A 26,865-nucleotide genomic window follows, 5' to 3' on the forward strand; every position below is an offset into this window, starting at 1 on the left:
CTGATCAGAGGTCCTGCAAATTCCAACCGTGGGCCCAGGGAGTCGGCCGGAGCAGGGAGGAGAGCTCCGGCTCGCTCTTCCCCTACTTGAAGAAGCAGAAGAAATGGGACCAGCAAAGGCCGGACCCCAAGAGCCGGCTGGAGACCCCGCCCCACCAACTTGAACCTTCGCAGGGAGTCCGGCGCAAACCGGCTTGGGCTCAGACAGAGAACCCCAAACAGTGCCTAACTCGCAGCATAGATACCCGACTCCTGAGGGCGCCCAGGATCCCAGCTGACTGCTGACAAACGCTGGACATGCCACCGGCCCAGTTGCGCAGGCGGGCCGGAGCGCCAGCGGCCGCAGCCCAAGGCGCACGCGCGTAGGAGGCGGGGCCGAGGCGGGAGCGGACGCAGCGCGTGAAGGGGCGGGGCCGGGGCGGACCCGGAAGCCGGCGAAAACGCGGAGGCGAGGGGGGCGCAATGGCGCCTCCTCAGCAGTCGCGGGTCCTTCGATGCTGCTGCTGCAGGCTTTTCCAGGCTCACCAGGTGGGGCCTCCCCTCCCCCGAGCGCGGGGATGGCGGGCGGGACGAGGTGGATCCTTGAGAGGCTCGACCTCTTCCCCACGCGCTGCCCGCAGACTCTGCTGAGTGCGCTTGAGGCCTGGACAAGTGATGGTATCAGTTGTGAGAACTAGGTTTTATTGAGGTCACTTCTCCATACCCGTTGTTGTAGTCTTTGGGTGCATTTTGCTTTTTGGTTGTAAGATTTGTAGAAACCAGGACTTACCTGGTGGTACAATGGGTCAGAACCCGCCTGCCAATGCAGGGGACAGGGGTTTGATTCCTAGTTGGGGAGGATTCTACACGCCTCCAGGCACTTAAGCCCATGTGCAGAAACTTCTGGGCCCCATGAGCTACAGCTGTGAACCCAGGAGCCCTAGAGCCGATGCTGTGCAACAAGAGAAGCTACCGCTATGAAAAACTGCGGCCCCACAGCTAGAGAGTAGCTCCCGCTAGCGGAAACCAGACGAAGAAGACCCGGTGCACGCGTGCCCAGTGGCTTCCGACTCTGCGGCCCCGTGGGCTGTAGCCGGCCAAGCTCCTCTGCTAGGCCTGTCCAATCGCAAAGATCCGTTTATACCATGTTCTCTAGCTCTCTCTAGCCCCAGAGAGCTAGTCAGTTACTGCTTGTTCTACCAGAGCTTTTATTATTTTTTAATTCATTTCTTGCATATGTAGCTGTAGAAAGTACACAATATTTTTATGGTGTTTGAAAGTAGATGCTGAGAAGTAGAATCTTAGGGTATACCCACTTAAATTTGTAATAGATGTTGTTTGTCCTCCCTAGAATCGTTTTAGGGTTTTAGGTACTTCTCCAAAAGACCGGATGATTTTTGTTTCAATTGTATTTATTTTTATGAATCAACCTAGACATCTTCATGATGTTAAGCATGCTATCTCATTCCATCTCTTTTTTAAAGAGTTTTTATTATTATTATTCATTAATTTGCTTTTGGCTGCACTGGGTCTTCATTGCCTTGGCTTCTCTTGTTGCAGAGTAGGGGCTATAGTTGGGCAGGCTTCAGTAGTTGCAGAGCACAGGTCTAGTTGTGCAGAGGCCTAGTTGCTCTGAGGCTTGTGGAATCTTCCCAAACCAGGGGTCAAACCGGTCTCCCCTGCATTGGCAGGCGGATTCTAAACTGCTGGACCACCAGGGAAGTCCTCATTCCACCTGTTAAAGCAGCTTTGGTGCCACTTGGTAACATTTTCTTTGTTGCCATTATAAATGGACTTTTCTTTCGTTATTCTTCTAACTAATGTTTGCTTATAAACTATATTAATTTTTGAAGATATATTAATTTTCTACCGAGAGCCTATGATATATATGTTACTGGTTTTAGTAGTTTTTCATTTGATTATCTTGGGTTTTAAAGAAATAAATCATAATATTCATAAATAAGGTTAGTTTTTTTTCCTCCATTTTCATACCTCTTAATTACTTTCTCTTTTCCAAATCTATTGGCTAGCACATCCAAAACGACAGTAAATAATAATACAGATCCTTGACTTGTTCTTGACTTTCATGGGAATGCTCATGGTGATTCTGCATTGGTGAGCTGGAAGTAAGCCATTTTATTATGTTAAGAGAGACCCCATCTAGTCAGATTTATCAAGACTTGAAATGTTATGGAATTTTTTGAGAATCACAGATAGTAGAGACATAATTTGATTTTGTTTCTTAATATGTGGATATGCAGTTTCCCAGAACTACTTATTAAATAGGCTCTTCTTTCTTCACCTTTATAATATACTAAATTTTCATACATGTGTTGGTTTGTTTCTAGACTCTATTCTTTTCCATTGATCTCTTTAAATTACTATTTCTGATCCAGTTCCAACTGTTTTAAATAATTACCGTAGCTATATTTCTGAAATTTCATTATAGGTGAAAAAGAGTCTCAAGTGGACATGCAAAGCTTGTGGAAAGAAGCAGTCGTTTTTGCAGGTGAGTCCCAAGAAGCAAGGTGTCTGATACCCGTACTGGAAAGCAGGTAGGACCCAGCCATGCAGAAGTGTGTTTCTCATAGAACCCAGTGTTCCATTTATGACTCAGGTTCGTTAGTTGCAGAGCTCCTGCTCCCTAAGATCATCTTCTTTCAGGAAGTAAAGTGGATGGAGCGGGGCCTGGAAGGTGACCTTCCTTTGTTTATTTAGTCATTCGGTATTTACTGAGTACCTTCTATGTGTAGGCATGGGAAACAGTGAAAGGTAAGAAGGTGTCCTTATTGCCTGTACAGATCTGCCCCTGTGAAAGGGGAAGAGAAACTAAAACACACACATATAATTTAAAATTAAACTGAGCACAATGAGAGGAGAGTGCAGGGTCTGTAAGAGTAATCAGCCCTAAGTGGGGATGGACAGACAGCTGTTAGAGATCTGAGGGTGTGAGAAGAGGCGGGCAGGGTGTGAAGGTAGTCAGGCGGTGGAAGAACCCGAGGACTGAAGGGAGCATGTTGTAAATGCTCTTGTTAGCCCGATTGTTTCACCCGCATTACAGTTTTTTCCGAAGTCCATACTTACTGACCCACCTGATTTCTAATACCACAGTCTTCTCACTGAGCCTTTTGTTCACCTGCTCCAACCCTTGATTCTACCTCTGCAGCCTCATCGCGTCATTCTCCTCCTTCAGTTGCAGGGGCTTTTCCTTCTGACCTTGAAACAATCCAGACCTGCTTCCCTCTGTGTGCTTGTTGTTGAGGCATCCCCTAGTTAATCTCACTTCCCTGTCAGAAATATATTCAGGTGTGTTTATGTGAGTATTGTCCATCTCAGACTGTAAGTTCCTTGAGAGTAAACGCTTTGCCTCTTTTATTTATATACACTTTTTTAAAAAATTGAGGTATAGTTGATTTGCAATATTATGTTAGTTATAGGTATATAGCAAAGTGATTCAGTTATACATATTTTTTCTGTTCTTTTCCATTACAAATTATTACAAGAAATTGAATGTAGTTCCCTATGCTATATAATAAATCCTTGTTTATTTTATATGTAGTGGTGTATATCTGTTAATCCCATATTCCTAATTTATTCCTCTCCCCATCTTTCCCTTTTGGTAACCATAAGTTTGTTTTCTATGTCTGTGAGTCTGTTTCTGTTTTGTAAGTTCATTTGTATTATTTTTAGATTCGGCATATAAATCTTATAATATTTGTCTTTGGCTTGCTTCATTCAATATGCTACATTCTGGGTCTTTCCATGTTGTTGCAAATGGCAATATTTCATTCTTTTTTATGACTGAGCAATATTCCATTATACACACACACACACACACAGACATACACACACACTTCACATCTTCTGTATACATTCATCTGTTGATGGACACATATATACCCTTTTTTCTACATTTTACTCTATACTTTTGGTACCTAGCACAGTGCCTGTGAGATAGTGCTTGTTCAAGGAATGTCTGTTGAATGAATAAATGACCAGCCCCACATTGATGGGCACTTAGGTTGATTTTAGTTTTTATTGTTATGAATAACTCTGTAGTAAAAGAAAGAAAGAAAGTGTAGTTGTTCAGTTGTGTCCAACTCTTTGTGACCCCATGGACTGTAGCTCACCACGCTCCTCTGTCCGTGGGATTCTCCAGGCAAGAATACTGGAGTGGATTGCCATTTCCTTCTCCAGAGGATCTTCCTGATCCAGGGATTGAACCCAGGTCTCCTACATTGCAGGCAGATTTTTTACAGTCTTAGCCACCAGGGAACTCTGTAGTAGTGAAGCTTCTTACCTCTTTCTTTACTGGACCAATTATTTCCTTAGGACAAATTCCTACAAGTTAAATCAGAGGAATTCTTTCAACCAAGGTTCTCTTAGTTGCAGATTATAGGAAAAAACACTTCAGCAAAATTAAAATGCACTGGTAAGGTAATGGGATATCTTGTGGGAATCCAGGGGAAGAGCTTTGCCCTTGGCCCTTTGAAGAACCAACCCCAAGAACTGAAAAGCTGCCAGCAACACAAGCATCTTCTTTTCCCTCCGTCCTCCTCCCTTCACTGAGTTTCTCGCTGTGCCTTCCTCCTTCTCTCCCTACCCCTTTCCTTTCTCTCTCTCTCCAGTTCACAGTAACATACTCCGCTCACAGACCACAGAATCTCATTTCAAACCAACTGAAAGAGCTGAGTCCCGGTTATAAACTCCTGGGAGAAATAATCTGGTTGATGTGGTTGACTCAGATGTCCACCTCTGGTCTTGTCAGTTGGGATGGGTAGGAGAGGGGACGGTTAGGTCATCTGTCGGTAAGTATGGCAGCTGAGACCTGCCCTGAGATTGGGCCTCAGGTCAGGAGGCCGGCTGATGACCGTACATGTTTTAGATGTCAGCCTGTACTTCTGAATTCTTGAGGAAGGTCTGCCTTCCTCTCAGCCCCTCCCATGCTTATGCAGTGGTGTATGGCTTAGGACTGACTGGCCACATTAACACACACACACCACAATTGTGGCTTAACACCATAGAAGTTGTTTCTCTCGCTGTTTTTAACAGTCCTGGGAGAGTTTGAGATTGGCAGGGCAGCTGTACTTGGTGTGATCATTCGGGGACCCTGGCACCTGTCATCTTGAGGTTCTGCTATTCCCTGAGGCTTGTCTCCTGTTGCCTCAAGCCCCTGAAGGTGCAAGATCAGGAAGAAGCTACCCAGGAAGAATCTAGAAGTGGTTCACATTCCAGTGGGAAGAGCCTAGTCTCATGGCCACACCTGACTGCCAGAAAGACTGGAAAGTGTAGCCTAGTCTGCTCTCAGATGAGGAGAGAATGCGTTTCAGTGTTCAGAGAGCAGCTTCCGTCGTGCAAGAGAGCATACACTCTCCCAGTTATGCCGTACATAAGTTCTCAGTCTTTGGGGAATTTATTTAATTTTTCAATTTATTTCATTAAAGTATAGTGCAGGAATTGTATGTGTACACACACACACACACACACACACACACACACACACACACACACACACACACACACACACACACACACACACACACACACACACACACACACACACACACTTTTCCTGTTTTCCCTTACGGTTTATCACAGGACATTGACAGCAGAGCACTGTTGTCGGTTCATTCTATGTGTAAGAGTGTTCACCTGCTCACCCCAGACTCCCAGTCCGTCTCTTCCCCACCTACTCCCTCTTGGCAATCATAAGTCAGTTATCAGTCTTTTTAAATTTTGCCTTTACTCTCTCTAGTTCGTCTCCTCCCATTCTCACTTGAACTTGCCCCAAAGTGGATTTCACTCCCCACCAGTCTACTAAAACTGCTCATGTCAGAGTCAGCAGTGGTCCCTGTGTTGCTGAAAATAGCGGCTGGTTCTCAGTCCTCAAGTGACGTGACTTACTGGTGGCATTTGTCAGTTTGTCACCCCCTCCTTCTTGAAGTCTTCGCTTGGGCTTCCAGCCACCCTGCCCCTGGTTTTCCTCCTGTCTTCCTGGCTTGCACTCCAATCCTCTTTGCTAGTTGTTTCCCATCTCCTCATCTTCTACAGTTTAGAGTGCTCTGGAACTCGGTTTATTGTTTTGTTTTTCATCTCTTCTCTGGCTACAGTCATTCCCTTAGTGGTCTGAGATAAAATAGTCTTACAGTTCTCAAGTGTCTGTGTCAGACCCCAGGCCTGCCAGCGAACTTGTGTATGCTTCTAGCCACCTACCTCTCCGCTGGATATCTGACAAGCATCCCAAACCTGTATTCCAAAATGGGAGCCCTCCCCTTTCACCTACCTACTTTTCCCACACTCATCCCCATCTCTTAACTGCCAAGTCTCTCTTTCTAGTTTGGGCTAAAAACCTCGAACTCATCCCTGACTCTTCTTTTTCTTTTATACTCTTCATATGATCCATCGGCAAATTTAGTCACAACGTACCCACATTGTTTGCCCACTTGTTATCACAGTGAACTGAGTTGCCACAGTATTTGCAGCCCCCTCCTGACTGGTCACCTGTTTCAGCCGTACAGTCTCAGCAGCACAGCCGAAGGGTCCGATATGTGCAGGATCATGTCAGCCTTCCAGGTTGGAGCAACGTATATGTGCCTTCAGACCTCCTGCCTTCAGGACAGGGCAGGAGACGATGTGAAATGGGAGTGTGGGGCCCCTTTTCAAAAGCAGAAAAAAACCGCTATTAAAGGTTCTAAAATATTAAGCTCTTCTTTCATGATCTCCTGACTTTTACTAATGTTTTTATTTACTAATGGTTTAAATATTAATTTCTATTTATTAATTTATTTGACTGCTCCAGGTCTTAGTTGCAGCATGCAGGATCTTTTCGTTGAAGCATGTGGGATCCAGTTCCCCCACCAGGGATAGAACTCAGGCCCCTACATTGGAAGCTCGGAGCCTTAGCCTCTGGACCACTCGGAAAGTCCCTATTTACTGTTTTTTTAATTTACTATATAATTTATTCCTGTGTAAAGAAAAACTAACTGTTAGTTTTAACCAACATTTTAACATGTTAAAAGCTAACATTTAAATAGTGCAACACCATTTAGACTGTGCAACACTGGTTTTAAATGCTAAGAACATGTAGTACATATGTGGAACATACACAGAATAATATAAGAGCATTAGTACACATGTAGAATGATCAAAATTGCACACTTTTTATTTTGTAGCTCATATATGCCTACATATTTTATTCTTAAGAGTGGAGATGTTGCACAAAATTAACTAAACTATGTTTACTTCACTGCTTGACACCCACACATCCTACCTACACTCTCAGCCTTCCGCTCGCTGATGCATAAGGGAGTACCGAGAAGAAAAGGAGCTGTGGGTTGTGCTTCTGTCCCTGTTTTCTGTGGTTTTCAGCACAGGCTGTTCCAGGGAGGTAATAGGAGTAAGAAGAGATACGATAGGTTTACTTGGTTGGTGATGCTTTTGGTAGAATACCCTTGCCTTCTTTCTGCAACTGAAGCAGGTTCTGGTTCCTCTGGAAGCCCTGGCCCCTCAGGCCACGGGCGCCCCTCACGTACTTAGGCACAGACAGCGCACGCTGCCTGAACCTGGAGTCTCACTGGACTTTCACACCCTGTGAGTTCACTGGAACTTTGTGCTTCTGGGGCATCGGGCAATCTCTGTGCAAACAGAGTGGCAAGGAACAGTGGACACATTTGCTAGTCACGACTTAAAAACATGTTTCATTATCTCATCAGACTTCACTTACACAACACAGGTTCAAAGATGAGATTATTAAGAATTTCAATAAAGAGAGCAGAGCAGATCTCATGCCCATAGGCTGACTTTTCCTGTAACAGGGCCTGCACTCTCAAACTTCATCTCCTACCCTCTCTGCCCTAGATCACTCAACTCCAGCCACTTGGCCTCTTTGCTATTTCTCCAAAATGCCAGGCTCAAAGGTGTTTGCACTCCTTTCCGTTTCATTGCTTCTGCTATCTACATGGTTTGTTCCCGCTTGTCTTCCTGTTTTGTGCTCAGGTGTTACCCTCCCAGTGATCCACCCCTTGACCTCTTGAACACCTCGTATAAAATTACCTACTGTTTCTCCTCTCTGCCCCACCCCCACTGCATTGCCTTGCTTTCCTATGTAGCACTTCTCACCATCTGATGGCCGTATAGGTGTCTCATGTGCTTATTATCAGTCTCTTACACTACAGAGCTCTGTGATGGCAGTGATGTTTATGCACTCTTGTATTGTCCTTCCCTAGTTCAGGTCCTGGCACATAATAGGTGCTTAATAAATATTTATTGAACAAATGAGTGAGTACTAAGTGAAAAATAAGTATCACATCTGTTTTATATTGTTTTGATTATGAGTGAGGGTTAAGTATCATTTCATGTTTATTGGCAATTTGCATTACTTCTCTTCTGAATTCCTTATGTTTATTAACCAATTTGTTTGGGGTTTGGGTTGAGTTTGACTTTGATACGTAAAATTAAGGGTGAGAGTGGGCAGCCAGATTGACTGAAATTAGTCCCTGAGACTGTTAGTTTGTAAATCACCGCAGGAATGGCAATCATTGTTTGAGTTCCTGCGTGGTGCTTTAGGCCTTGCAGAGTACATTTTTAGCCTCCCTGAGCTGTGTCTCTAATGGCTCTATTGCTCAGCATTCTGTCAGTACTTTTTAAACTTCATACCTGTGTTTGTTTTTCAGGCTTACGGTGAGGGCTCTGGTGCTGACTGTAGACGCCATGTCCAAAAATTAAACCTGCTGCAGGGACAGGTTTCAGAGCTGTCACTCAGGTATGATAGTTTGAGAGAGGCCTGGTTATCTTGCCCTGTTTTCATCTTGAGTGGATGGTGATGGAGATATGATGGAGATATGATGGAGAAATCCCTTAGATTTCCATGTCTAACAACGTGGCGATTAGATACTGAATAACCTTCCCACTGAAGTTAATTTTAAAATGCCAGCCAGGATATTTTAAAGGCACTGACAAGATGAAAAGAAGGTAAGTAGCCATCAGAGATCAAACGAAGCAAAAGCCAAAATCCAGGGAATAAGCTGCGCTGCTGGGCGTTGGACACCTGTTGCCCTGCAGCTTCCACGTAGCTGGGAAGGAGGCAAGAGACAAAGACAGTCTGTTCAATGTGGGAAGGTCAGTCGGGGACCACCACATAAAGCTGAGTCCCCAAAGGACTGCACTCTTGGTGTACAAATGAGCTAGAAATGCACCCCTCCGAGGTAGGTTGACCCATCCTGTCTTGCCCTTGGCACTGGCTAAAGAGGGGAGATGCTGCTCCAGGATCTTGTAACCACAAGGAAGCTCTCACATGACTTTTCAACCTTTTATACATGCTGTGTGAAAAGTCTCAAGCTGAGGACTTATTTTATTTTATTGTTTGTGCAGGGTCTCCGTTGCTGCACAGGCTTTTCTCTAGCTGCAGCGAGCCAGGGGCTGCTCTCTATAATGGTAGTGTGTGGGCTGGTCGTTGTGGCTGGCGCTCCTGTTGCAGAGCGAGGGATCCAGGGTGCCTCGGCCTTAGTAGTTTCAAGCTCCGGAACACAGACTCAGTGTGGCAGACAGGCTTAGTTGCTCCGTGACACAGGGGATCTTCCCCGACCAGGGCTCAAACCCATGTCTCCTGCATTGACAGGCAGACTCTTTATCACTGAGCCACCAGGGAAGCCCTTCAAACTTATTTTTAAATTGTCCCAGGAAGCAGAGATAAATGTTGCTCCTTTTTGGAGCAATACATCTTCAACCCAGGCATCAAAGGATATATAAAATTCCAAGTGACATATACCCAGAGTTAAAGATCATTTAACTTACTTAAGGAAGCATGTCACCATGAGCAAAAGACAGCAGAAATGACAGAGAAGTCAGATCCAAAAAGAGTTCAGAATACATAATAATTGTATGTTTAATATATTTAATGAAATTAAGTGAGGATGGTTGATACAGGAAGAGCAAGAGACTTAAAAAAAACAACAACAGTTTTTTTAAAAACAACCCAAACGTTTGTAGAGATGAGAAGTTTAGTCATTGAAATTGAAAGTGTAGTGGCTTCCCTGTTGGTGCAGTGGTTAAGACTTGGCCTTGCAGCGCCAGGGACACTCGTTTAACCCCTGGCACTGGAAGACCCCACGTGTCATGGAGCAGTTAGGCCTGTGCTCTGGAGCCCGCAGGTGGCAGCACAGGATGCCTACGCGCTTGGGGCCTGTGCTCTGCAACAGGAGAGGCCGCCAGAGCGCGAAGCCCGGCCCCCGCGATGAAAGAGCCCCGCTCACCACAAGCGGAGAAAGCCCAAGCGAGTAGCAGCAAAGACCCAGCACAGCCGAGATAGGAGTAAATAAATAAATCTTTTTCAAAAAATGTTTAGTGGACTGTTAAGCAGATTAAGTGCAACTAAAGACAGAATTGGTGAAATGGAACATAAATCTGAAGAAATTATTCACATTGTCAATGTGAATAAGACAAAAAGGTGGAAAATATAAAAGTTCAGAGACATGAAAGATACAGAGATGAGTTCCAGCAGGAGATAATAAAAAGAATGGGAAAAGGCAATACTTGCAGAGAAATGAACAGAACTTTTTCCAGAATCAAAGGGCTTACAATCTTAGATTCAGGAAATGTGTCTAATCCCAAACTGTATAAAAACATTGTCTCTGTAGCAGATCCTAGTGCACCTATCCAAAAGCTACTAGAACTAATAATTTAGCAAAATCACAAGGATAGATGGTCAACATACAAAACAAAAATATAAATTTTATTTTCATATAAATGCAGTGAATAGTTGGAAAACAGTTTTAAAAATCAAATACCCATTTATGATACCATGAAAAAATAGGATACTTAGGGATAAATATAACCCAAAAGTGTGCAAAATATTTTCAGTAAAAATTGCACAACTTTGCTGAGAGAAATTTTAAAAAGATCTAAACAATGAAATATGTTCATGGATTAGAACACTCAGTATTGTCATGATGTCAGTTCATCCTAAATTGATCTGTAGTGTCATCTTAATCCCAGTCAAAATTCCTGCAGTTTTTTTTTATGAAATTGACAAACTGATGCTAAAATTTATATAGAAATGCAATTGCCAAATCGATTTTGATAAAGAACAAAACTGGAGGACTACTATAGCCTGATATCAAGATTTACTGTAACACTACAGCAATGAAGACAGTGTGATTTTGAATATACATTTTGTGGTATTTTCATACAGTAGAATACTACTCAGCAACAAAAATGACATGGGCAAACCTCAGAAACATTGCTAAGTGAAAGATGTCAGACAAAAAGACCAGGTACTGTAAGGATGAGTAGTTTTCACCTACAGAGGCAGATAAGGGAATTTTAAGGTGATGAAAATTGTCTAAATCTTGCTAATTATATATTTTCTATATCTTGATTGGAGTAATAGTTTCAAAAATATAACACCAAGCTCATCTAATGTACCAACACTTTGGTACATTTTAGGGTAGGTTAATTATAAATTACACCTCAGTAAGTTAATTTTAAAAGATAAAATCCACCCTTTGACACCACAGCATAATGAAATTACAGAACATGGAAAACAAAGGGAAGAACTAAAATGTAGCTGGAGAAAAGAGAGATCATCTACTGAGAAATAGTAGATGCCCAGTTCTCAGGGTAACATTAGAAGTGAGAAGACAGACCATACCTTCATATTGCAGAGAAAGGTTCAGTTGTTGATGGAGTTGAGTTCCCAAATCATAGTATGGTGGGCAGAGTTCTGGTCAGTAGCAGGCAGGGCACTGCTCAGCTGGACACTGGGGTATCCAGTGTAGGCATTTCACATGCGTGATCTCATTTCATCTTCGTCATCCCATGAGGATCATTGGCTTTGGTTTACAAATGAAGAAACTGACATGGAGGTGCCCACATTTGGTGGACTTGGGTTTCCATTGTAGGTCAGTAGAGAGAGTTCCAGTGTAATCGTGTGATGTAGCAAGCTGCCAGACATGGGTGGTTGTGGCTTCAGTGCTAGCCTTCAGCCCTTGAACAATGCGTGTTTTAATTGGCCATCCGGCTCCACTCGAGGCTGCAGAAGCTCCGGCTCCTCACTGTGCTCTCTGTGTGATGAAAAACCCCTGCTATCCATGGGAGGCTGGGTGAAGACACATCTAACTGAGGAAAATGCCTTATCTCGTAGCGGTTGAGATATAGCACTCCTATGACCCTGTGCAATGGGAACATCGCCACTGCTGATGGGAGGGACTGTCAGAGTTCAGCTGAATTAGTCTCTGTATTCAGGCCCTGAGCAGGGCAGGTGCACATGTGTTGTCTCATTTATCTTCACAGTCCCCTTGCATTATTATCCCCATTTGTAAATTAGGAAACTGGGATATAGTGATGTACCCAGAGCCACACAGTCTATGACAGCCAGTCTTTGGCAAAGCCATGATGCCAACTCTGGTCTCTGAGTGAAGAGCACCCCTTCTGCCCTGTGTCACTTTTCCTGTTGCTCCAAGGGACAGATGGTCACTCTGCCTTTTGAACTGCTGGAAGATGTCCAAACATTGAAACAACAGAGAAAAGTTCAATCAATAAGTTCCCCTAAGCAGGCTTTGATAGCCATTGTTAAGTCTGTGCAGCCTACTGTTCCCATCTTCACTGTCCTTCATCTTCCTGGTCATTTTACAAAGAACAGTTGTACAATCTTTCCCTAAGGTCTCTGGGAGAATCCGTAAGTGCCAATGAGGAGGAAAACGTGGATCCTTGGCAGGCTGCCCGTGCAAGTCCACAGGTAAACCAACAGCACCATCGCAGCCCAGCTACCGGAGCCAGCTGTCACGAAGAGGTTCTGTTTGTTCATTCATTCATCATTTGTTCCGTCAACAGATGTTGATGTCACTAACTGATAAAAACTTGACTTAAAGCTGCAGGGAATACAAAAATGAATAAACCTTTCCCTTTTAAAAGTGTGTAGACAGCCATGTAAACAAATATTTGCAATACTATGAAAAGGGCTTTTTCTTCTGGCTGCTTGGCAAATTCTTCTGAACTTAACTTGAACTTCACCTCTTTGTCCTCTTCCCCCTGTTCCGAAGCACCCTAGGTGGGGAAGGGATGCTGTTGTAAAGTGCCTGGGTTTCCATGTTCCCTTTCTCTGGATGAAGGCATGCAACAGGCTCACGTTCTGTTGTTCTGTCCCGAGGCCTCAAAGTAGGTGCTCAGTGTTAGGTGGGCTGTGTGTCAGAGCTCCAGTGACTGAGCAGATGACACCATTGGGACATCCAAGATGCCATGGGTACGAGAACACGGTCCTGCCAGGGACAGGGGAGACAACTGTTTGACAGGCTCCCTGGAGGAGCTCCACCTTTGATCACAGAATCATGCTGACAGCATCTGCACTCCAGGTTCTCTTCATATTTTTATTATAAATAGGGGAGGTACTCTTCAGCACACCACTTTAACACATCAGCTCTTGCATGTTTTTGAGTCTATACTTTCAGTTTCTTTACTTACAGACTTAATCTTTCATCATTGCTTCCATAAGAAATACTTGTTTGCACCATCCTGGAATTTTCACTTGTATCTTTTATGTTGCTATATAGCTTTCAACTATTTACATTTTTAAAAAGTATCTACAGAATATAGTGGATTTGCCAATATTTATTCCCTTCTTATTGGGCATTTACCAAACTTCTGCTATTATAAATATTTGCTTCTATTGGTAACACTTTAATGAGCATCTTTATGCCTTCATCCTCATTTGAAACTATTGGACCAGGGAGTGTGGACATTCGCAAAGGTCTTGGTAAGTTGTGGCTTGAAGCTTTCCCCAGGTGTGTGCCAGTGTGCTCTGTTCAGGACCTCTCTCTCCCATTACCTGCCAGTCAAATTCCTTTCCTGGTGGTGGTGTAGGCATGGGTCCTGAGCCCCTTGGGCCTCAGCGTTGCACTGGGGGATTTTCAGTAAAGGTGCCTACTTTTGAGAATAAATTTACTTCCCAATTCTGTAGGAAAAACTCCAGCCCTCAAAGAACCGCTGGCTGAAGTATCTGGAAAGGGACTCCAAAGAACTGGGGCTGAAAGAAGGAGGAGTGTGTTTCAACAGACAGCCATCTGAGAGAGAAAAGCCAGACCCTCTGTCCAGCACAGGCCTGCCTCGGAAAAGGTGCCAAGCCCATCACCATGTAGCCTCATCCACCCCCACCTAACTGCCCCGTGGTTTGGGGCAGACAGGCAGCTGCCATGGTTGGCAGGGAGTCTGAGGGCTGTGAGCCAGCAGACACCGTCAGCACAGGCCCCTGGCCAGGCACCAGACTCAAAGGTGGGGGCAGAGCAAGATGCCAGCGGAGGCGCCTCTTAGGATTTCACTGAATTCAGAACATCTAGACTGCGCTGACCTCAGGGAGGAACTCAAGGGCAAGGTTGACAAAGTGAAGTGTGGCCAGGGAAGCCAATGGGCCTGGGAGATTTTAGCTGAGAGCAGGAAAGACCTGACGGTCACAGGTCTCTCTCAGCTTCACCTGCATTTCAGTGAGTTTGCTGAGAGACTGCCTCATCTAGGTGTAGGTTGGCTCTTCCAGGGCGGATGCTTTGGGAAGGTAGATTCCAGTTCAAAATAAGAACTTTCTAGCAACTACAAGCTATGGAGCAGAGAAATGGACTGACTTGGATGTCATTGGGCAACCTGTTGTTGGCAGTAGGGCAGAAGCTGAGCAGCCATCTGGGAAGCTGTAAGGGATGGCAAGGTGCTAGGTGTCAGAGCAGGTGACCACCAAGTCAGGGTCAGACCACTGCTCAGTGGTAGGGCTAGGTTGTGTTTTGTGAAAACTTTATTGAAGTATAGATGCTTTATAATGTTGCATTAGTTTCAGGTTTACAAAGTGATTTGGTTATATATGTAATAGTAGTAATACATATGTGTGTGCATATATATATTCTTTTTGAAATTCTTTTCCATTATAGATTATTACAAGGAGGACTGGATCATTTTTTTACATTGTTAAGATTTTTTTTTTAATATGGACCATTTAAAAAATCTTTGTTGAATTTGTTACAACATTGCTTCTGATTTTTATGTTTTGGTTTTTTGGCCAGGAGGCATGTGTGATCTCCTTGACCAGGGATTGAACCCCACACCCCTTGCATTGGAATGCAAAACCTTTACCACTGGACCAGGACTAGTTTTCCCAGGACTAGATTCTTGACAGCACTTTCTCCGCCAGGAAATGGAACCAGAGCACAGTCCAGCCTCCATGCGACCCTGATGTCCAGGACTCCAGAAACTGTGAGGTCACCTTGAAGTCCTTGAAGGTCAGTGTCCCATGGCCATTGAGCACACGCTGGATTTTTTAATTGTTTTTTGGACTATTGAAAGACTTATACCCTCCCCCCCCCCAGTCCCCAAAGTCCAACTCCCATGTGTCTTGTTATGTCTTAAGCCAACTCCTTTCTCTGGCCTGCACTGTTTCCCTGCTGTTACTCATGTTAACTGGGTCAAAAGGGCAACTTCATGCCTTGGAGACAAGTGAGGTTGACCAGTAGGACTTTTCTGCATAAGGACCATTCTCTTCATTCTACATGGAGTGCCAGGTCTTCGCCAGACTGTTCAACTTGGGACCTGCCCTGGATTTCTGAGGAACTGTCACCTTCATTTACCCAGGTGGGTTCTTGTGAATTTGGGGCACTCTCTTCACCTAGGACCTGCTCTCGTTATTGATGCTTCAAACCTAGCAGACCCCACCATACTTCCCAGGCCACAGAATGAGGGTTATGCTTTATGCTGTCATAGGAGCCACAGGCATCCAGACAGAGCAACTCTGCCAGGCATACGTCACTGCTGCACCAACATAGGCCAGGGTTGACCTGATCAGCTTCAGAGAGTAGGGGAGAGCACCCATTCAAAGCCAAAAGGCAGAGATCAAACTTGGTGTTCCTACTAACTAGCTCTGTGACCCCCAGGTAAGGGTATAGCCCCGAATCTCCAAATTATACAATACTGAGTGTGACAGTTACTGATGTACCAGTTCCTGGGCTAAACGTTTTAACTGCATTGTCTAATGCTCACAAGCCTGTTTTGTTTTGAAGGTGACGAATCAAGGCTAGCACAGGTCCAAAGAGGTCACAGCAAGTCAGCCCCAGAGCTGGCAGTCTCTGATTGCTACCAGTTACCTCTTCCATGCTGCCTGGGGGTGGTGCTGCAGGGTCCCTCCTATCATTGCTTTCACATTCCTTTGTAGGTAGTGACACTCAATTTTCAGTGAACCCTTATTCCTGAGGGAGAAGGGAGAAGCCAGGCCCCAGCAACACTGTCACATCCTGTACCTACAGCTTTAAAACCTTGACATGGCTATAGAGAGACCTTTCCCCCTGTCTGGCGATGAGCACGTGGTGTTTCTGGACGGTTTTAGGGTCCTTCCTGCTGGCACCCCAGGCACTCCCTCATCTGATTCTAAGGTCCCATGAGACAGATCCACTGATCACGTGAGAACATCTTGCTCTTTTGGAAAGCCTGGTCATAGAATTTGGAGTGAGAGAGGGCATTTATTTCCTGTGCTTTGCTTAATCTCAAAATCAAGGCATATCCCTAGCCTGCCAGCCTACAGGATAGTAGACAACACGGAGCAGAAATTGTCAGTGGCCAGAGGTACCGTCCAAGATTAGCGCAGGCCCAGGACCCACTCCTCCCTGTCCCTTGAGTCTGCTAGACACTTGTTCCTCTGAAGGGAGAACATGCCATTGCCTTGTGTTCCTACTGCAGGACCATGCTGGCCTGGCAGGGAAGGGCAGAGGGAGCAGTCCTGAGGACCGGGACGCCATGGAGCTTGTTCCCCAGGGGGAACCACCGTGCCCTGCCCAGCAGGTCAGGACCGTGTCTAAGTGGGAACAATGTCTTAGGCCACTTGGAAACAGCTCACATTTGGACACAGAGCCCCTTACCCCTCTCCAGAGAGGCCTCCGGCCAATCCAGGCAGCACAGGCTGAGCAGGGGACCCCCAGGGCCCAGACTCCCAGGGAAGAAGGCCTCTGCAGGATCCCCGGTGCACTCCAGTCTCCTCAGACCACACACACTCCCATGCCTGGGCCCAAGAGGCTCTGTGGGAGGATCCCTGAGCAGTCACAGGGTGCAGGCCCTTGGGCAGAGGGTGCGCCCTTGGTCAAAGGGGTGCAGGCACGTTCTTCACTCATGCGTCTATATGACCTTTTTAAAACTGGAGAGGACTTCGATGACGATCTGTAAGTTGAAACTAGTATGTTACTCTTGTAGACATATTTGTTACATGAACCCTTCACTTCACGGTGACCTCTGCCACTGTAAACAGGGTTCCCCAAGTTGCTTTCAAATAGTAGGACTAAGGATGACTTATGGGAACTACAAGAAGCGACGATAAATATGACCATCAAACAGATTACGTCTTGTACCATCTTTGATTAAAGTGCTTATACTTTTAATTAAAATTGTTTACAAATATAACAGAATGGCTACAAAGCGATTTTAACTTTAAAAGCAGCCAATACGTTTGGAAATGGTAACTACAGTGGTTATGAAGTAGGCAGTACTCTGAACATCAGTTCCTCTGTCAGCCCTTCTTTATTCTCATTTGTTAGCCACAGTCCTGAGCTGTAATCACTACAGAACAGCCTCTTCCACCCCAACTGAATGCTGGTGATACTTTAGCTAAATTCAGAGTATATCAAATTTCTAGCAGAAAATCAATTACGTATCAGTGTACTATAGTCATTAAAAAAGAAAAAGCAGAAAGCCATTTGGCAACATCTCTTCTGGACTGCTGGTATAATCCTGCAGGGAGAGTGCGGATAGGATGCCAAATTCAGTATGGTCTCCACGTCCTCCCCAGCAAGGAGTCTCGCTCTGCCCCAGGGGGGCTCCCCTCGCTACAAGGAGCCAGACATCCATGTTTCTCAGAATCAGCACTCACACACTTGGCACTCCCCCCTCATGTCACTTATTCTACTGCCCTAAATGGCTTTGTGCATCCCCACCCCCCCAGATTCTGAAAAAAGAATGACGAGAAATTGGCACTTAGAGGCACTGGGGTTCTACACTAACTCAACACAACTATGAGACAGGAAAGGGGACACAGAATGGGTGAGCAGACATCGTCACAAAGGTGGTGGGTGTTTTGAATACTGGATGGTGTCCAAGGCAGCCCCGATGTCGTAATTCTTGGTCTGCAGAAGCCTGGTGAGCCAGCCGCCTTCATCAGAGAACCCCATGGATAGCATCTGGGAGAGGGACTCAATCAGCCGGGGGTCAGCTTCTGCCAGAGAGAGTAACAACAGCCATGAGAAGGAGGCACTGCGCCCCAAATGTGACCTGTACCTGGCCCTTTTACAAGGCCTTAACCCTCACAGGCACCCTTCAAGGCAGGGACTGTCAAGCTTTTTCTGGAAAAAAATCAAGAGTAAATATTTTAAGCTGGTTTGCAGGCTATTCGCTCTCTGTCACAAATATTCAACTCAGCTGTTGAAGTTATAAAAGTAGCCAAACAATATGTAAACAAATGAGCATAGCTATGTTCCAAAAAAACTTACATTTATGAACACAAATTTGAATTTCATCTCATTTTCTCATCTTGACTTTTTTCCAACCATTGGTCCATAGGCCATAGTTTGCCACTCCCTGCTTCAAGGCAGAGAAGGTAAGTACTGGCAGCCCGAGGGCTGCATCTGGCGCATAGATGGGTTTCCACCTGAATGATGTTTTAAACATCTTTGCCATGTGACAGTGATGAACCAGAGCAGGGTGTGAGGGCCTCTTTTATTCAGTGTGTGTTCTCCAGGTTGCCACACTCTCCACCCAGCCCTACTGCCTTCCATACCACCCACTTTACTAGATGGCTTCCTGCCTGGCTCCTACTGGAACCGTGACTGTGACCCCTGCTCTAAGATTAGCACCTTCCATGAGGAAACAGTGGCGATGGACTCTGAGTCCACTTCTAGCAGTGCGTGGCAGTGCCCAAAGCCAGTGCTACTGCCATATCACATCTGCCTTCATAATTCTGGGTCTGTGTGTTAAGTTTTAGAAATTACTAAAACTAGCTGAGCTTACTAAGGCTCAGTATGGACACAGGACAAAACCAACTCCTAGATTTCTCTTACATCAGTAGACAAGCCCTGCAGTAGAGAATGTAATGCCTATCTGTGTTGCTAGAAGCAAGTGATAGGATGCTCTGAATGGAAAAGGGAGTAATATAAAACCACTTGAAATCCCTTGCCTGGTGGCAGATGTGGGTACAATGCAGCTTCCTTCAGTCCTGTGGGTCCTTCCTGGGAAGGATCCAGAGAGCTTGGCCCTTCAGATTCAGGCATCTGTAAAGACTGGAGTTCACCTGTAGACGGGTCCACCTCTTTTGAAGACAGATGAGTCCAGTCATCATCTCCTCCTGAACAGTTATCAGACTCCATCTGTTCCTAAAACAAAACCCCCAGTGAGCACAAGAATGAGAACATGCCACTTGACTACAGCCTCAACTTCTGCGAGAGACAGGGCGAGAGACAGGGCGTGCAGGACTAGCAAGAGTCCTGCTTTACAGAATTCTAGTGGAGGGCTCACAGGACAACTTAAATGCCACCAACAACTCTGCAACAGAAATGGGTTCTGCTGGCTGTGTGAGTGCCAGTGAGGGGCTGTGACTCAGGTGCTGGGAGAAGCTCTGGATATGTTAGGGGGGGCGCTTGCCTCAGGCTGACCCCCTGACTCCAGGGCGATCTTATTCATTTGCTCTGTCAGAGACTGTGCTGTGCCTGCCACGTCCCCATCTGGCTTGCTGGGGTCAGAGCAGCAGCTGCTTGGCTGAGAGCTACACTTCTCCTCTGTGCTGGAACTGCCTGCAGAGGCGGGGGTCAGGCGGCTTCTCTTGCCTCCATGTTCCACATCAATATCAACTTCAATGCCTAGAAGCCAGGGGGAAAACAACAACTTGATTAATAGTAACATCCCAGGTCAGCTGCAGAGCCAGGAAGTCCATAAGCAGACTCTGTTTTCCCCTCACTGTGCAGGACAGCAGCTGCATAGCAGGCATGGCCCAGGCCCTCAGAACAGGGTGAGAGCTTGTACCACACAGCCAGCCAAAGTCCCCTGCACCACAGTGCGGAGGACGTTCTTGTCCTCACTTGAGGCATCCCACTTGCGTGCGGGGGGCCTAATGATGTGAAAACCACACACACTGAACACGCTAACCCTGCTCAGGCAGGCAGACAGCCCATGCAAGCTTTGTGTGAGACCCAGGAGACGGCAGTCTCTCACACGCCGGGGCACATGCTCACTGAAGGGAAGGGAGGGCACACTCTCTGGGTTTATGTTATTAATTCAGTTTACTTTCTCAAAGGACATGTGTCATGTCTTAGAGTGAAGCAATCTCAAAAGAATGAGGCCTTCCTCGGTGGTCCAGTAGTTAAGAATCCTCCTGCCAATGCATGGGCCCTGGTCCAGGAAAACCCCACACGCCATGGAGCAACTAAGCCTGTGTGCCACAACTACTGAGCCTGTGCTCTGGAGCCTGTGGGCTGCAAGTACTGAGCCCAAGTGTCACAACTACTGAAGTCTGCACACTCTAGGGCCTGTGCTCCACAAGAGAGGCCACTGCACCAGAACTAGACCGTAGCCCCCACTTGCCCCAACTCAAGAAAGCCTGCACGCAGCAAGGAAGACCCAGTGCAGTCACATATAAGACTACAGAACGGATAAACATCAAGGCCCTACTATATAACAGAGAACCATATTCAATATCCTATGATAAACCATAATGGAAAATACACATAAGTTATTACTGAATCACTTTGCTATACAGCATAATAAACATAAATCAACTATACTTCAATAAAATTAAAAAAGCAATATAGATTCCCTGCCCCCACCACACAGCCTGGCCCACGCTCCAGAGAGAACTTTTAACTGACAATGTGCTTTCTCTCTCTTTCCTGACTACTTATGTTTACCGTTTATTTCTTACTCTAGATGATCAACACTTTATCTCCCCTTCCCCTATCCTTTCAAAAACTCACATTTTTGTAAAAACAACACTCAGTGTTTATGTTAGTGCCACGATATATATAGTGTTCTTTGCTGGCTAAGGGGTGGGATTATTTCCTCAGAGTTTCCTGTATTTGTAGCAGTAACGATGCTTTCTTTTTCACTTGGGAACTTTCCCCGTATTCTCGCACAGCTTCTCTGTAGTGTATCCAATACCCTGGTTGTCCCCTGTAGACCATGCCAGGCAGCTCTCTGGACCAGAAGCACAGCGCCTGTGCCTTTCCTTCCATCCTGGCAACTACGTTGTCACGCTCGCATCTGTTGGGCGCCACTTTCAAGTACCTCTTTCTGCATTCTGGGCTTGCTTCTTTATTTTGGCCAGAGAGACGGTCCAAGCCCAGCTAAGATGATTAGGACCTTGTCAGTTTCATTCCTGACAACTTTGTTTTGCTTCCACACTTGATCGTTTTAGTTGGGTACAGAATTCGAGGCTGAAAACCCGTTTGAGGTGAGCCTTTTGAAGTCAGTCTTCCAGCTCTTAATGTGCTCCTTAAGTTTGTAAGCTTTTACAGCAGCCTGAGAGTTTCAGGAGTCTCTCCTTGTCCCAGGGGTTCTGACAGGACAATTCTAAGCTTTGGTGTGGGGTCTTTTTCAGTCCTTGTCCAAGGCATCTGGGGTCCTTTTTAATCCAGAGGTTAATGTCCTAGTGCCAAGAGACCGTCTTGTATTTGTTCATTTCCTCCCTTCAGTTTACTCTGTTCTTTTCTGGAATTCTTTCATCTTATATTGGTCCTACAAGATTAATCCTCAAGTTACCCCTTCTTGGCTACTTTCCTCCATCCATTTTCCATCTTCCAAAGTTTGATGAGGTTGTTTTATCTTGTCCTCCATTATTTTTTTCCCTTTTTCTTTATCCATGTTTCTTTACTTATTTTGTTTAACCCCTTCACTATTATTTTAGTAGAGTATGAGGAGCAGGCAGAAAAGATAAAAGCAGGCTTAGCAACTGGTACCCCCATCTGCAATATTTACATTGTTTTTCTTCTTCCATTTCCCCTGCAATTTTTATTATGAAACATTCAAATAATCAGAAAAGATAGAAGAACAGTACAATGAATACCCATATACTTTCTAAAATGGGTGAATGATGTGACTCTTCTGTAATGGATTATTGAGATTACTGAACTAAGAGTTTTTCCAACTTGATGATAATCTGAGACTTCAGGGCTTACAAGGCTGTACCACAGTCTCTGCCCTGCTATCCCCAAAGCCTCTGTGTAGGGGATGTTTGTGGAAGACTCCATGGCCCTGCTATTTTACATCCTAGGTGTCAGTGGCTGTGACCTCCAGCCAGGTACAGCCCTGGGCTCATGCTCTCGCTCAGCTGGCTCTCACAGCACTTATCAAAAAAGGTTTAGTCGCTCACTGTACAGATTGCCCTCTGAGAGGTATTAGTGGTTACATCCCCTCTGGGCCCCTGCTCTAGGCAGTTAGTAGACTGAGTCATTCTGTTAGTTCCTCAAAAGAAAGGAAAATACCAAAAAGACAGTTTAATCCATTCCTCGAATGGCTCTCATCAACAGCTACTCAAACACACATTCCACTGAAACTTGTTTTGTAGGGTTCCAGACTCCTCCCTTGGAGAAGGCAGTGGCACCCCACTCTAGTACTCTTGCCTGGAAAATCCCATGGACGGAGAAGCCTGGTGGACTGCAGTCCATGGGGTCACTAAGAGTTGGACACAACTGAGCGACTTCACTTTCACTTTTCACTTTCATGCATTGGAGAAGGAAATGGCAACCCACTCCAGTGTTCTTGCCTGGAGAATCCCAGGGACGGGGGAGCCTGGTGGGCTGCCATCTATGGTGTCACACAGAGTCGGACACAACTGAAGCAGCTTAGCAGCAGCAGCAGCAGACTCCTCCCTAGTTAGCAGAAAGCACTCCATCCACTTTGAAAGACCAGAGAGGGTCTTAATTCTTGCTGCCAAAGACCTCTGAGCACTTCTAAAATTATTCCCTTGTGTCCTGAGTGGAGACTCCAGGTCATTTTGAAATGCTTCACATGCTCAGATGGGTCTCAGGAATGGAGAGCATGCGTTACAATCTCCTGGGAAAGCTTCAGAACACACAGACCCCTCACCCTACCCAAAACCCACTTAACGAATCAAGGGACCTAGAACTCCTCACTGTTTTAAAGTCTCCTGCCTGAAGGTAGACGTGGTTTTGTGACTTCCCAAATTATCTTGTTCATTCTTTCAAAAGAAAACTTTTTTTTCCGGGATAATTAGTTTTAAGTTTCCATAAACCAAAATATATACCCTTTCACAAAAATAAATAAATAAAAACCAACCCTTCATTGGTGATTCTGATATTCAGCGGACTTCAGAACCACTGTCGATTTACTATCTTCCAAAGAAAAATTTTCCGTGGCCTCAAAGTAACAACCCATTAGTTGGGATTACTTAAAATCCTACTATGTCTTCACTATGTCTTAAGTGAGTGGCAGAATTTAGGAGTAACATATTTCCCAATTATTTGGGAGCCACAGGGCGGGTGGTGGGTGAGGTTGGGCACTGTCCTACAGCGTTCTTTCAGACATTGGACACAACTTTTAGACAGACCGGGTAGATACTTCCTGCCATTGCAGTCACAAAGATGGTATCATGGATCCATCATAAATCATCTTCATCAGCTGAGTCCCATGGCCACAACACAGCAGGTGCTTTCTGAAGTTTTGGAGCTTTTAGCCTTGGGCCGGGTCACACTATGAAGGTGCACAGCTCACCCACCCAGACACCTACCCTGGCCTGCACACTGGGAATCCAGCAGCAGACATGAGAACCTTCCTCCCTCATTCCTTTCTCTCTGGCACTGGCACAAGCCCAGTTCTTAGGAAGCACCAGGAAAGGTGGGGGTTGCAAAAAGGAAGAAAAGCAATATGGCATCTCAACTAACTACTCACTGAAGTCCTTAAAGAAGCCCCAAGGCTCAAGTAAGGAGAAACACAGACTGGTCTCCCAAGGAACAAGCAGAAAGAAGATGAAGGGCAGCCTTAAAACGGAGCCTGGTCACCCTCCCTAGCGGGATTACCCAACCAAATGCTGGCTGATTCTTGGCTGATTCCATTTCACTCTGTGTGGAAAGCTGAAGAATTTGTCAGGGAATTCAACCTCAAGCAGCCTGTGGTGCAGCATTTGGTCAAGACTGATGGATACGAGGCAACAAATCCTTACTGGTCTCAAAGACACATCAGCTGCCCCTCCTTTGCAGTATCCCAACTGAAAGCCGCCTGCACGCTGGTTACCAAACGCTCTGCTGATATCAAAGGAGGGACACTTACCCAGAGGGCTGAGGGCAGCTGCCACACTCTCCCCTACGTTCTTGAGGAAATTCACACTGGGATCTTCTGATGGACCAGAGGCTTTGGTTTCAAAAAACAAAGATACTTTTAATTCAAAGCATCTCAATGACTGAAACCTGTCACAGTCCTGTCTCTCCCAGAAGTCCTACTCCCGGGGCCTTGTCCCAGCAGCCTACACCCTATTGCTTCCCTCTCTCTCTCTCCCTCTCTAGGTCACTTCCTGGGCCCCTTTGTCTTTCACACCACTCCCCCTTCATCTACGTTCCTGGTGCCTAGAAACTTGGTACACACAGTATAATTTACCCCCTCCCCCAAAAAAAGTATTATTTACTCAAACCAAATACCCTCATCTTTGTCCATAAAGACAAGGTGAATCAAAGGACACAGTAATACTAATAAAATCAGAATAAAACTAGAATCTAAAAGTTCAGAATGCAAGCTATGTGTAAATTTTTAACTTAAGAACTGTTTTACAAGACTTGAGCAAATCTGGCTCTGACTTTCCTAACAACTAGCAAGAAGAGAGCAGATGGTGGAGACACAGGTGCTGGAGGGGCCCCCCGTCTGCATGTGAGGGCCACCAGGGCAGGGCAGGTGCACTTGTGGCCTTGAGCACCGAGGCACCTAATTTTCCCAACTGGACAATGGAGATAATGCTTGCACTTTGCAGGATTTTAGGAGGATTAAATGCACAAATGGCCACAAAGTGCCTAGGCCAGCCACAGGCATGCAGGATTTCAGGGCACAGAGAAAGCCCTCCAGCTCTGCTGGCCCTCAGATCTCACCATTCAGAGGCCAGCAGACACAATCCTCACCTGATTCCGTGGCAGGACCAGGGTGGACGTCCCCTGCCTGAGGAGGACGTGGGCTCCAGTTCCCCGGTGGGCCCATCTCCCAGCCAGGCCACCCAAAGTGCCCATGTTTCAGCTTCCGGAGCCAGCGGCTGTGAGAGAAGCCCTAGGAAGGGGCAGGCAGAGGGGCAAGGTGGTGCCAGTCAGGGGGCTCCTGCTACCCGGCACCCACCCACAGGAAGCCCCACTCACCTCAGAGAAGTGCCCGAAGGGGCTGGGGAAGGCGAGCTTGCTGTGCTCCTGGTGCATGCCCTTCCCCTCGCAGACAGAGCACAGGTCATAGTCAGGGCAGACGCTGCACTTGTAGCGGGTCCCCACCACCGGCCCATTACAACCATCACAGATCACGTTGGGGTGTACCATGTTTCGGGGCACCTCCTGAGCACACGGGGGGCGGTGATCCCTTCGGCACTCCTTCTTCTCTGCAAGGAGGGTGGAGAGTCGGAGACTCGGTGAGCCACGAAGAGTCGGCACTAGGGGGCCGTCAGTCAGAAGGCCCACAGTGCCACCCTCCAGACACTGAATCCACCTGGATTCAGCTGCTCAACTGACAGTAACAAAGCAGCTTCAGAACCTGCTAAGAGGTTCCAATCCCTGCACCCGTGACCTGGGCACGTGTGGCCCAGGCAGGAGCAAAGCGCCAGAGAGCTGTGTCCGTATGCCTGTGGTCCTGGCCCGCACTAAAATAAACCCCAAAGCTTCCCTGGCCCATGATCGCAATCCAGAGTGAACCCCCCCTCAAGAAAAGAGTGAACCCAGAGACCCTCCAACCTTATCCCCTGTGGTGGACACAGCCTCCTTTCTCTCGTAATGATGATGGTCCTGTCTTAAAAGAGCCCCCAGTCTCCTCACCCCTTCTTTGGAGAATTCTCATAACCTCAAGCCAGTTTCACTCAGCAGGGAGCACCAGGCTTTAGGCAGCACCCCAGAGCAGCCCCTTACCTTTAATGTAAATACGGAAGATGTCATCCTTCACATATGACATCGCCATCGTCAGTTCCTCGTCACTGGAAAAGGCAACCAAGTCCCCGTCCTCATCTAGATTGTTTAAAAGACAGCACGTGAGCACCCAGGGTGTCTCAGTTGGACACAAGCTGCTGAAAAGGGCTGCTAAAGGGCCCCTGCAAGGCTATGAACTGAAGCCCACCTGTCTGACCCAGAGCAAGGCAGAGCTGAGGGCAAACCACCCACTCACTCTGCCACTGCCTGGAGGGCAAGGGCTCCAGCCTGGGCCCTGGACACCCGCCAGAAGCAGTGTGTGTACGGGGGCAGCAGTGGCAGCGCCTGACCACCACTGCTTTGCCTCTGGGCCAGCTGCCCCGTCAGAAAGCTGCCATCTCCGTGCACATCCAGCCAGACCCAGTCCCACATCAGCTGTAGAGATCCCCATCCATGACCTGCTCCCCTTGGACCGCTTGTGGCTTAGAAGACTAAAGCAGACTACATCTGCCTGCTTCTGCCCCCAACAAAGTTAAAATTATGTATTTGTATGTAGTCTCCAATTTTTAGATGTTGGCGCAAATGGTTTAAAACGCCACCATGTAGGACAAACCACACCATACATCTGCAGGTCTGTGGGTCACCAGATGCAACATCTACCACAAAAACTGCGGCTGGATCAAAAGTCAGAAACAACTCAAACGTCCATTAACTAATGAACAGCTGAACAAAATGTGCTGTATCCATAAAATTGAATGTTACTCAGCCACAAAAAGGAATGAAATACCGATACATACTGA

At 46.3% G+C, this 26,865-nt stretch overlaps 2 protein-coding genes across 3 annotated transcripts in view; one reads left to right on the plus strand and one right to left on the minus strand.

Annotated features, from left to right (window-relative positions):
• The first annotated feature begins 385 nt into the window (after window positions 1-385).
• On the plus strand, window positions 386-17,395 carry MRNIP (MRN complex interacting protein). Its single transcript, XM_065917258.1, has 8 exons — window positions 386-527; window positions 2,428-2,487; window positions 8,651-8,739; window positions 12,636-12,711; window positions 13,930-14,084; window positions 15,142-15,229; window positions 15,477-15,578; window positions 16,677-17,395. Exons 1-8 carry the CDS (start codon window positions 462-464, stop codon window positions 17,154-17,156), a joined length of 1,116 nt encoding a protein of 371 aa, XP_065773330.1. The 5' UTR covers window positions 386-461; the 3' UTR covers window positions 17,157-17,395.
• Window positions 17,343-26,865, minus strand: part of SQSTM1 (sequestosome 1) — a 55,523-nt gene continuing 46,000 nt past the window's right edge. For both annotated transcript variants that reach the window (XM_065917256.1, XM_065917255.1), the window contains exons 2-8: window positions 26,069-26,164; window positions 25,319-25,548; window positions 25,091-25,232; window positions 24,255-24,335; window positions 19,620-19,834; window positions 19,156-19,351; window positions 17,343-18,198 (exon numbers count right to left, since the gene is read on the minus strand). In XM_065917256.1, the coding sequence (XP_065773328.1) occupies window positions 18,041-18,198; window positions 19,156-19,351; window positions 19,620-19,834; window positions 24,255-24,335; window positions 25,091-25,232; window positions 25,319-25,548; window positions 26,069-26,117 (1,071 nt within the window). In that variant the 5' untranslated portion in view covers window positions 26,118-26,164 and the 3' untranslated portion in view covers window positions 17,343-18,040. The remainder of the gene's footprint in view (window positions 18,199-19,155; window positions 19,352-19,619; window positions 19,835-24,254; window positions 24,336-25,090; window positions 25,233-25,318; window positions 25,549-26,068; window positions 26,165-26,865) is intronic.

Source organism: Muntiacus reevesi, chromosome 1 (assembly GCF_963930625.1).
Source record: "Muntiacus reevesi chromosome 1, mMunRee1.1, whole genome shotgun sequence".
Taxonomy (NCBI): Eukaryota; Metazoa; Chordata; class Mammalia; order Artiodactyla; family Cervidae; genus Muntiacus; species Muntiacus reevesi.

Excerpts from the sequence above, each read along its gene's own strand:
- MRNIP (XM_065917258.1), top strand. The coding sequence starts at position 462 with ATGGCGCCTCCTCAGCAGTCGCGGGTCCTTCGATGCTGCTGCTGCAGG. Across the intron at positions 2,488-8,650 it reads AGAAGCAGTCGTTTTTGCAG|GCTTACGGTGAGGGCTCTGG; the intron begins GTGAGTCCCAAG and ends TTTGTTTTTCAG. Across the intron at positions 15,579-16,676 it reads TGTCACCTTCATTTACCCAG|GACCATGCTGGCCTGGCAGG; the intron begins GTGGGTTCTTGT and ends TTCCTACTGCAG.